We start from the raw sequence: 11,360 nt of genomic DNA, 5'->3' as shown, positions 1-11,360 counted from the left end.
TTATATTTAAATCGAATCTAGTTTGTTTGACGCTTTCTAACCAAAGTTCGGCGATTCCCAAAGTCATTTTCTGTTTGCTGCAATCAACAAATTTTTGGCTGCATTCTATTGGCCATGCAGCCTTTCCACTAAAACATCTCAAAATTCATAGAATCGACTCAAAATTGTTCAATATGTATATACAATTTTCAACAGTTCTGAGAAGTCCTAGAGAACCTAGTAAAACTAGAAAAACACTTTTGGGTAAGTTAAATTGTCTCATTGTTTTGTGTCGATAGCAAATTGAATTTCCTCTCTCCCGAATGAAGTGAGAATTGGCGTTTTTTCCAAAATATTCAATTGTTTCTTTTGACAACAATCAAATGTGAAAAGATAATTCCAACTCAAAATCAATTACAGTGTACTTACTTATCGTTCGCGGAAATACTACAACAACCACCAGCAGATAATTCCCACCAATGAATGCACGGACTCGTATATAGTAGATATGTATTATATATATTTTCTTCTCTGGTATACACAGCGAACTCCTAAGGCACAAGACAGTCTGGATGGAGATTATGCTATACAACAAGTGGATCAAAAATTATATGAGACTTAATTGAATGAATCATTAAAACGGCAGCATCCGGAGACACCAACGAAATTGCCGAAAAGTTAAAGTAAAGTAAAACTGATGATCAAGTCTTTTGTGTTGTTGTGTGGATCTTTGTGTGGGAGTATCTACGACAATGTGGGCACAGGAATGACAGTCTGATAGAGGTGCAGTCGGGCATCGGCATGACCCAGCTTGTTGGTGGCATTGCAGAAGTAGTCCCCGAAGTCCTCGTCCGAAACGCTGGCAATGCGCAGCACCGATGTGGTCGTCTCAAAGGAGGAGGCCGTGTTGGCGATCTCGTAGTAGCGACTCGATTGGAGCTGGACTCCATTCCGATGCCAGACGACAGTGGGAGCAGGATATCCCTGAACAGAGCATTCCAATTCCACTGCGTGGGAGATCATTTGAGCCATCTTGGGTCGTTGAACGGCTATCTGGGGCCTGAACTCCACTTCTACGCGTATCAAGCGTCGATCTGGCTGACCCTCACCATTCTGGGCAATGCAGAAGTAGCCACCGCGATCCATGCGATGCACCGTCTTGATGCGCAGCGTCGGCTCGGCAAGCAGATGACCACCCGCTGGCATAATGGCATTATTTTCCCGGGCCCAAGAGATGGTCGGCTTGGGGAAACCATTGGCATGGCAAGTCAGCTCCAAATTCTGTCCCTCTGTCACTAGAGTGGTCTTTGCCGTCGACTCCGAGATCACTGGCGGTGTTTTAATTTGTAAACTCAGCTTCTTGGTGACCTTTTCCGTGGCCGAGACAATCACTTGGCACTCGTAGGGACCCATATCACTGGCCTCGATCTGTCGTATTCTGAACGTGTACACAGCACTGCCCGTCTTGGGATCCTCAATTACGGTGACATTATAACGCTGATCGGGCAAACTCAATATGTTCTTCATGGACAAGACCACCGAATTGGTATCCGATTCACTGCCTCGCTTGGCCCAGCTCACCGCCCACTGGCCCACGTGCTCCACAGTGCAATTGAACTCCACACTGTCCCCCACACTCGCCACCACATCCTTGCTGATTTGCGTGATGACTGGCACGGCAGCTGAGCTGCCAGCTATCCATATGAAGCACAGAGATACCCAATAAAGGCTCCTCATCCTCGTTGATTATTGATTATTGTTTTGTCTTTTTTGGTCACTTTCACTCTTTCCCTCTCTCACTCTCGTTCTGTGATTATTCCGGTGCTGAGCTGCGCTGCGTTGGGCGTTCTTTAGCGTTCTACACTCGACTGAACAGTCGAGCAAAGGCGAACTCTGAGCTGGGCTCAAAGAAAAACTGTTGCTGCCAGCGTCGCGGAGCGTCGCTGCTGCTGACAGTCAAGCAAACACAGGCATTCGTTATCTAAAGAAGGGCAGCCGAAAAACAATGTTGTACACTCGGAGAAATTTCGAATGGCAAACTCAATCATCTATACGTGAAAGATTGAAATGACAAGAAGATAATGCTTGATCAATGGACTCGAATTTAGAAAATTTCCATTATTTTTTTATAGCTTAGGAACAACAGAAACACCGATTTCCATAGATATGTCTAAATATAGTTAAAAATATCTTAAAAATAAGATATATTTGCCTCTAGGAGAATATTTAGGAATGTCCTGACAATTTTGACTATACAGTTTTTCTTTTTTGACTTCTTATTATCATTAAAATCTCGTAGGTCTTGATTTGAAATGAAACAATTTTGGAAATTTTGTTACTCTCTGTTACTAAGAACAAGAGTACTTTATTTGGAATAACTGACTTAGGTACATATTTAGTTCATCAGTTCTAAATTAATGTTTTAACATTTTCATCAAATTGACTAGATTATTTACTTCTTAATATTACACGATGAAAAACCAAAATATTGATTAATTTTAAAGAATTTAATTGACAAATTTTTAGCTCTCGATTTCAACAATCGTTAGATGAAGTCTTGAAACATTTCCACGGAAGATTCTCTCAGTGTGCATAAAAGTCATCGACGTTTGGGATCATATCTCTCTTTACAATTTATTTACTTGTCGCATTTGTTTGTACATTTGTCGTATATAGAGTTGTATTTTTATGTATATATGTTTTTGTGTATATATGTGTGTGTGTATTACTTATCAATGGGCTTTAACTTTTACTGCACTTGGTACTCGCGATGCGCGTCTTTAATCATTCAATTGATTTGTTTTGCGTTTGCCATGCGATAAGAATGGAAAGTCGGAGCTGGCCGAGTCGTTCTCGGATTATTCAATTACACCAAAAATACAGACAGAGAGAGAGAGAGTGGGAGAGTGAAATGAAAACATTTGGAATCAAATAAAGGATGCAAACAAACGAACTGCAAGCCTTTGCCTGGCCAACTGAAACGTCCACGAAAATATTCAAATATTTTGCTTTCCCGCCATAAACCGTTTAGAGGTTCGTGGAAAAATGTGAATTGCTTGATTTATGGCACGGCGCGTTTGCAATAGTTTTCTGGAAGGGAGACGACGACGACGATGTTCGAGGTTATGGCAATGCCAACAAATATGTCCCGCGATCCTGTGCAACAACACAGCAATGGCAGCGCAACAAGGACAACTGTTTCCTGCGTCTCTGTTGCGCCCTTCCCAAACAGGGGCGCATGCGTAAGAAACTGGAAAGGGGGTGAGGGAAATGGTGAGGGATGGTGGTGGCTCTTAACACTCAGCCATGTTGCAAGTTCTCTTTAAAGGGATCTGAATTGGATAAAATGGAATGTTCAAATATTAAAGTTTATATTAAATTCAATTTGGCTAAGAGACTTCCAGGAGCACGAGGCCACTTTTAGCAATTTCTTTAAAATGTGGCCTAAATTAGTCCCTGGTGTTTACCGCCTTGTTGATCCGACATTGTGTATATCTGTTGCAATATTTTCCAATCTGTCTACTATAATATATTTATATACAGTTGGACCTCGAATAGGAGGCCACCCATTAACCGGGATGAAGTTGAATTTGTTTCATTCTCACTGTTAACCGTGATTACCCCAATTATCCGAATTCGGGTCTTCTCCGTTTTAGTTAGCAATCAATGAGAAACATATGACATATTTTTATGGCCAGTGTGCGTTTGAAGGTTGATTTAAAGTCATGTATGAATGTACTTAAGAAATTTCAAGTAGGAAATACGTGGAAATTTTGCTGTCGATTTACCAGGTTTTTCGATTTTCCGTGATGGCTCTGGTCCCGACCGTCCCGGATAATCGAGGTGCAACTGTATATTCTATTCTTTGCAGCATCTCAAGACATTTGAATATCAATCTAATCTAATTTTTGATTTCTCATTACTTCAGTAGTTTCAGTAGGTAAAAGTATTTGCTGGTAAATAGTCCAATTACTTTAAGTTTTTAATATCAATCCTAAAGCTTGGGAATTAGTATATTCAACTAACCGGGATCCGTGTCTGTATCACAAATGAAATAAAACAATGAGAATTCAAGTTTAATTGGCCAAAGATCAACATAAATATTAGCGATAACATTAAAATTTAAAATTTATTTCCAAACTGAAGTTTGGAGAGCTTAGAATTAAAAAATATTGTTTTCTATTCCTGTCAGTTCTCTCAATGGACATTGTCCTGGTCAGAGAGATTTCAAAATTTACTCGCCTGCCATCCCATTCCCGCATAAAAAGGATCGTTTAAAAATTAAATATGATTGATTGGGTTTTGGTTATTTAAATGCCTTTAGGGTCGGAGAAAACGTGCTTCAACGATTGCCAATTGAATCAGAGAGAAAATCTTAAATCGTGCTTGGTCTCTTCTTTTTGTGTTTTTTGGTTGAAATCCGGCTGAAAATGCCATCTCATGTTATCCTGCTCGCATGATTTTGCTTCGCCAGAGCACATTCGAATCAGATAATTGTAAATTGTGTAAAATAATAAATTTCAAGTTAACTATCTGTGGACCTCATAGGGAGTTGCGTTTCGCTTCTATGCATGCATCTTGTTCCCTTCTCTGTCGCTCTCTCTCTCTCTCTCTCTCTCTCTCTCTCTCTATGTCTCTTTTTCTCTCGGCGTGTGTGTGTTTCTCTAGTCCTTTTTTGCAGTCCTTGTTGCAATTGGCATGGGCAATGGGCAATGTGGAGTATCCTGGTTGTGGGTTATACTTGTGCAGTTGCAATATGGACTGACCAGACTTGGGACCTGACTGAAAACCTGGTCTCTGGAACGAAGGGCTGCCGATGCTGAGGCTGAGCCTGAGACTGAAGCTGAGGATGAGGCATCGGTGGTGGCTATGGCAGCGGCAACTGGCAAAGGTTCACACTGTTTCCAGTGTGTTCGAGCTCGAGCGAGCAGATCCAAAAACAGAAAATGTCAAATTTTGTAATTTATTACCCGAATCCTGTTTCTGTCAGTGACTCTCTCGCTCGATGGCATCGGCAGGAGGCAGAGTGAATGAGATGCGGAGGGATGTGGCAGGGAGTGTCAGGGTCCTTTGTCACACACTGCGTGTGAATTTGTTGCCCAGTGTGCGAGTGTGCGAGTATGCGAGCATGTGTGTGTGTGTGTGTATCCTTTGGCTTTTGGTATATTTTTGGTTCTTTTTTGTTGTTCTGTGAGTATTTTATGTATTTTTTTTAGTTTTTTGGCTTGCTGCCCTGTTCTCTCGCTTTGAGTGTATTTGTGAATTGACTTTTGTTGCCAGTTGGCAAACAGAATCCACATCTAATGTCAACGCTAAGCCATATAGATGATCCTCAGCTCTCACGAAATTGATATTTATATGACTCAACAGAAAAATATTTCTAGTTTTTTATAGCATAGAGTGATTCGATTGTTCGAGCTAAAGTCTTTATTAGATTTATTACATTAGATAAATCTCTGTAATTGATCTTAAGCCAGTTAGTTCTTTAGACTAGGGCGATTATTTAATGAAGCAAAAGTATATGTCTTAACTAATTATTTCTTTTGCTGGTATCAACCAATCATTAATTCAAAATTAAATTGAAAATGGCGTCATCGTTTACACCACCTGTTGACACCCTCAAACCACCAAGTACATACAAAAGGACAACTAAGGACATACAATGTATTAATTCAAGTTTTACGTATAAGCAACACACAAAAGAGCATAAAAAATAAAGAAAAAACACTCTCTAAAATGTAAAACGTAAAGGAATGCAAACGAATTCCAAAAAGGAATGACATTTTGGCTATGCTTAAGGGTCAAGAAAGGCTTCATATAGAGAAAAAAAAAGAGGAAAAAATTAAAATACAAGACAATTTATTTAATAACTATTTATAATAAATCTAAGACCAGGATGATCAGAATAATCTTGCTGAAAATATAGAAGCTAATTTTAAAAAAACTCTGTACAAAATATTTTTAAATTTACCGCCGAAATTGCAAAAAGTACGAACGTCGAACAAGCTTGAACTAAAAAGTACCAGCGTCGAACTGTGCGTCGAACAAATCGTGTCAACGTCGAACCAATGAATGCAACTCCCATATTTTTGCCCCTATATTGCTCACTGGCGCCATTTTTCGAAATTGTCGAAACAGCATTGCTTCCTATATGAATGAAGCGCTGCCAGATTTCGAGTGAAGTTAATTTAAGCGGGCTTTTTAAAAAAATGGTTGTAAAGTATACAGAGAGAAAATGAATTTCAACAGCCAAAATGTTGATAAGAATTGTGAATTTAGTTAAGAACATATTAATGCCACACCGGGAATCAATTTTTTTAATTATATAAATTCTGTGAAATTTTTAAATTTTATTTTATTAAATGTTTAATTTCTAATTAAAGATAGAGCGGGAATAAAATCGAGCTATGTGGCAACGTTGAAAGTAACAAAGTTTGCTGTTTTCCAACACTGATCTTTAAATATCGAAGATTTACCGTTTTTTTCTTGTTAATTTTTTTTTAATAATTTCCCAATAAGCGAAAACGCAGGCAAAGAAACAAACAAAATAAATTATTGGTGGAATTTGGGGAAAATGGCGCAACCGCCGCCAGATCAAAATTTTTATCATCACCCGCTGCCGCATCATCAGCATCCGCAGCTTCAGTTGCCGCCACAATTTCGGAATCCGTTCGATTTGGTAAGATCATGCCAAGAAAGTGCCATAGCAAGAAGAAGAGGGGGGGAAACTGTTGACGCTTTTGCTTTCCTCTCATTTGTTTTAGCTTTTCGATGAGCGAACTGGAGCGATCAACTACAATTATATACGTCCCTATCTGCCCAATCAGATGCCAAAGCCAGGTGAATCCATAACAATCTTCATTCGCCAACTGGATGTAACTCTCGGTCTCTCTTTCTCTGTGCTTTCTTTTAGAAGAGCTACCAGACTCGTTAGTGATGCGGAGACCACGTCGTACTCGGACCACCTTTACCAGTTCACAAATTGCCGAATTGGAACAGCATTTCCTTCAGGGACGTTATCTAACCGCTCCACGATTGGCTGATCTGTCAGCCAAATTGGCCTTGGGCACCGCTCAGGTTAAGATTTGGTTTAAAAATCGCCGGCGTCGTCACAAGATACAATCGGATCAGCACAAGGATCAATCGTATGAGGGAATGCCAATGTCGCCATCGTTAAAGCCATCGGATTCCGGCCACGATCCACCTAGCCTGCAAGCACTTAGCTTAACTCCCTCGCCTACACCATCCGCAACAACTGGAGGGCATCATTTGATGGATCATTATGGTGATACCTTCAATGGGTATTACAATTACAATAATCAAAATGGTCATGTGCATGCGCAATATGCGGCAGCTAATAACTGGCAGCATCAGCATCAGCAGCAACAACAACAACAGCAACTCCTTCATCAGGCTGCTCCACATCATCTGTTGCAGCAGCAGCAGGAGCAACAGCAGTTGCATCATCATCATCATCACACTAGCCACGTGCCGACACACCAACAGCAACAACAACAGCAACATCAGGAACAACAACAAGAACAATACCAACATCATTTCACAGTCAATTCCTGTCGTGGCTCTATGGTCAAGGACGAACCCGATCCCGACTATAATTTCAACAACAGTTCGTATTATATGCGCTCAACAACAACCACCACAACATTGCAATTGTCATCCGGCGTTGGCGTCAGCCAGAGAGTCGCCGGCGGCGGCGGCGGCAGCAGCAGCAGCAGCAACAGCAGCGGTTCGACTAACGCCTCTGGCTCAGCCTCTGTTTCTGCTCCTGGCTCTGGCTCTGGCTCAGCTACAGTCTCTGCCTTGGAGGTGACGTCTGCTCTATCGCCCGGCTCCGAAGTCTATGAACCATTAACACCCAAAAATGACGAAAGTCCCAGTCTGTGTGGCATTGGCGTCGGCAGCATTGGCGGCATTGGCGGACCAAGTGCCACTGCTGTCGTTGTCAGTGGCGATAATGTCGCCGATGTCAACGATACTATAGACAATGGATCGACCAAGAAGACGACGCTACAGGTAAGCTATAAAATAGGCGCCTCACAGCCACTAACTGGAAATTTCCAAATCAAATTTTAATCGATTTACAAAAGTAAATCAAGATTCTTAATATTAAGTGTTCTAAACTTAGGGGTCTTCTTAGTCCTTTATGATTTGGTCAACAAAGAGACTTTTCTAAGGCTAAAAAGGCATCCCTAAAGGGTTTATTCAGCATCAAACTCCTAGAATATTTCGATTTCGATTCGAATAGGTAATTCATTTATTGTCTCAGAGTAAAGTAACAAGTTCTGAATCCAAGAATAATTACTATAACGAAGACATAGACTGATATTTGTTGATACCTTTAAGACCCCAACTTATCTAATCCCATCTTCATATGGTTTCTATTCTTTTCCATGTTCTACTTTTATTTTGTTATGCAGAACTTGGAGCCACTTAAGAGCAGCAATATGGTTTTGGACAAGAGCTGTGACGATGGCACCAATGATTTAGCCGCAGGACTCCGAGCTGTTGGTCGCAATTGCATTCGATTTGGCAAACTCTCGCCCATACAGGCTCCCATTGCCCCGCCCACCTTGAATGTGGGCGGCTCACCCATGGACTCCACAATGTCTGCCATGCACGATGCAAATCAATATCAATGTACGATGGATACGATAATGCAAGCGTATAATCCCCATCGTAATGCAGCAGCAAATACGCAATTTGCCTATTGCTTCAATTGAAGGAAACGAAATCTATTGGATAACCTTAATCAATCAACATATCATAATTGAATATTTTTGCAAAAATATTTATCGGGGTAGTATTAGAATTCTTGATTTAGTTATAAGTGTATACCAGTTGTTTCCTAATTGTACAAAGACCAAAAAATGATTGTAGATAATTAGGTTTTAGGACCCTAACACGAAAATAGTTAATAGTCTAGTTTTCAATGCCTTTTCCTTTAAATAACCATTTGTTAACCATTTTATTTTGCGTAAAACTTTCCCGGGAAAATGTTCTTCGTTCTTCGCATTTGAGCTCAATTGGGTTTCCATACAAAACTCAAGTAAAAAGCCCATGGAAATACCAGTTGGGCTTAAAGTGAAGTAACTTTTGGGCTTTTTGTGAATGTTTTCCTAGCAAAGTTTTCCCTCTTTTTCTTAGAACGTTTTCGCCTTTTCTTATGCTAAACTCGAAATTGGTAATTGCTAAACAAAACTGTATTCAACGAAATGTAAAATGTTTCTCTTTCTGATAATTATTGAGCCTTGATTTAAGTCAAGAAGGCTCCGAATTATCAGCACAAGATTGATCATTTGAACAATAATATTTCATTTAGAATATTTTCAATATTTGCATTGCCAACAGATAATTAATGTCAATGGAATATTTCTCCTCCGGAGAAGTGTTCACAAATTGTCTTAAATAATTGTCATGAAAGTTTTTAATGTATGGAAAAGATAAACTATTTTAACTCATTATTTTTGCATATTAATTGAAAACGCATTGAAAATCGATTGGTTATTAGAATTTAAGTTTTTGTGATGTTTTAGTTATGTAAGTTTTTATACTAAAGAGAAAGTAAAACGTTTACCAATTTGGAAAAATATATTTTATGCCAAACACAGCAACTAAATTGGTACTCATTAGAAACTTTTAAAATTGATAGAATGATCAATCGGCTACCTCAATTGAATTATCATCTCAATTTTTTATACTTCCTTAGTTAGGTAATATTATACTAGTTTTTATTGATCTATCTTAAGTTAGGCATCATCTTTGTATATATTTGTAGAGGTTTGAACTTTTGTAAGCTTCAGACATGTCCTGTATCTATGCAAGTAGGCACGTACCACTACTCATGGCTGATGAACGAAATTTTTAGCTGGTTTTTCCGAAAATCTTATGAATTTAAAATTTTTACCTAGTGTCTTAATTTTTATGATATGTGAGCACACATGCGACCGTGTGTGTTGATCCATAAAATTCGATCCGCGAATTTCCAACGAACAGCGCTTCGTCCGAGACAGCCATAAAGATTCGCGCTTAATTCCACCAAGCAGGACCAGGTGCCAATGATCGATAGATACAGGGGTCCGGGGTACCTGTGAAACTCAGCCTCAGAACCGTTTGAACTATTTAGGTAGGCCTGTAAAACTTTGGGTTTGGTGGGTGGCAGGCAGGCAGGCAAACGGGCAGACAGGCAACTTGTTGCCTCACATTTTCTTTGATATAAATTATGGAAAATCCAAAAGTACAATTTTCTGTCATGAACGAAAGAATTCTGGGTTTATCCCATCATACAATTTTATTGAGTTTGTTTTGCGTTTCCAACCGGGCAAAGGGGCGCGTAACCATATAATATAAGGATTAATTTGATTGGATTCTATGAACAAGTTATGATTTAATTTCAACAGTTTTTGAATATCATCTATTCTAAAAAGGAGTTGTATGATCCAATCAATCAGCTAATTAAGTAATAATTAGTAGATGAAGACGAACCTCACCTGAACTAAGATCGTAAGTTTGCTGATATTGACCTCTCTGACAAATATAATATGAGACTTGCCTCAACTCCTGTTCCTGGACAGAAAGTTTTTTGTTGGAACTTTTTATTATCAAATTCAACCAAACAAACTTAAATGCTTCTTTTAGAAAGTCTAGTCTATGATTAAGAAGTTCTTATAGAAAGCAATCGGGAATTGTTTTTCTTAATGTCAGAAATTAATTACAACTAATTTTCAATGTGAGCAGTTTTTAAATATCGTTAGCCAAGTATAAATATCCCATATATGCCTTTCGGCCAACTGTACTAACTAGTACACATGCATATAGACAAAAATTGGTTTTCGGTTTCGTGTCCTGCCTGCCATGACTTCTCTCTATTGTTTCCATGTATTTTTACAGAATTCCACGAAGCAAGTAAATCCGATAGCGCCAGTAATAAAATTTGCGAACACCGCAAACGTGTCGCCGGGATTCGCATGAGGATATGTGGAAGCGGGGAAGGCGCCGCGCCATGTCCATTTGTTGTCTCTTTCTCTTTCTTTCTCTCTCGCGACAGGACACTGGCTTTGAACAAACAAAGTCATAAACTGTTAAATCAAGCATAAAACCCTCGAAGAATATCCCTTTCTGCCAGTTTTGCTTTCATGGCATTGTGAAGAGTTAGTTATGTACCAAAAGCCGCGACGCATGACCTTCGCAAGAGAGAGCGAGAGAGAGCGAAGAGGAGAGATTTCACTTTCTTTCAACAGGTGCTAGAAATTGCTTCATCTGATCAGGATGAGATCATCATCATTGCCGTTGCCATTGCCATTGCCATGGCCGACATCCCTGACGATGACGCCTACCTGGCTAGACTGGTGGAAAAGGAATCT

At 39.6% G+C, this 11,360-nt stretch overlaps 2 protein-coding genes across 2 annotated transcripts; one reads left to right on the top strand and one right to left on the bottom strand.

The window, feature by feature from the left end:
- Positions 1-487: 487 nt before the first annotated feature.
- Positions 488-1,836, bottom strand: Ama (Amalgam). The gene has a single exon (XM_068297303.1). It carries the CDS (start codon positions 1,714-1,716, stop codon positions 724-726), a length of 993 nt encoding a protein of 330 aa, XP_068153404.1. The 5' UTR covers positions 1,717-1,836; the 3' UTR covers positions 488-723.
- Positions 1,837-6,455: 4,619 nt separating this feature from the next.
- Positions 6,456-9,607, top strand: bcd (bicoid). Its single transcript, XM_068297510.1, has 4 exons — positions 6,456-6,658; positions 6,744-6,819; positions 6,893-8,013; positions 8,418-9,607. Exons 1-4 carry the CDS (start codon positions 6,554-6,556, stop codon positions 8,718-8,720), a joined length of 1,605 nt encoding a protein of 534 aa, XP_068153611.1. The 5' UTR covers positions 6,456-6,553; the 3' UTR covers positions 8,721-9,607.
- Positions 9,608-11,360: the final 1,753 nt, after the last annotated feature.

The sequence above is a fragment of the Drosophila tropicalis genome, unplaced genomic scaffold (genome assembly GCF_018151085.1).
Source record: "Drosophila tropicalis isolate 14030-0801.00 unplaced genomic scaffold, ASM1815108v1 contig_859, whole genome shotgun sequence".
Lineage (NCBI taxonomy): Eukaryota > Metazoa > Arthropoda > Insecta > Diptera > Drosophilidae > Drosophila > Drosophila tropicalis.
This window is presented reverse-complemented; position numbering and strand designations above follow the sequence as displayed.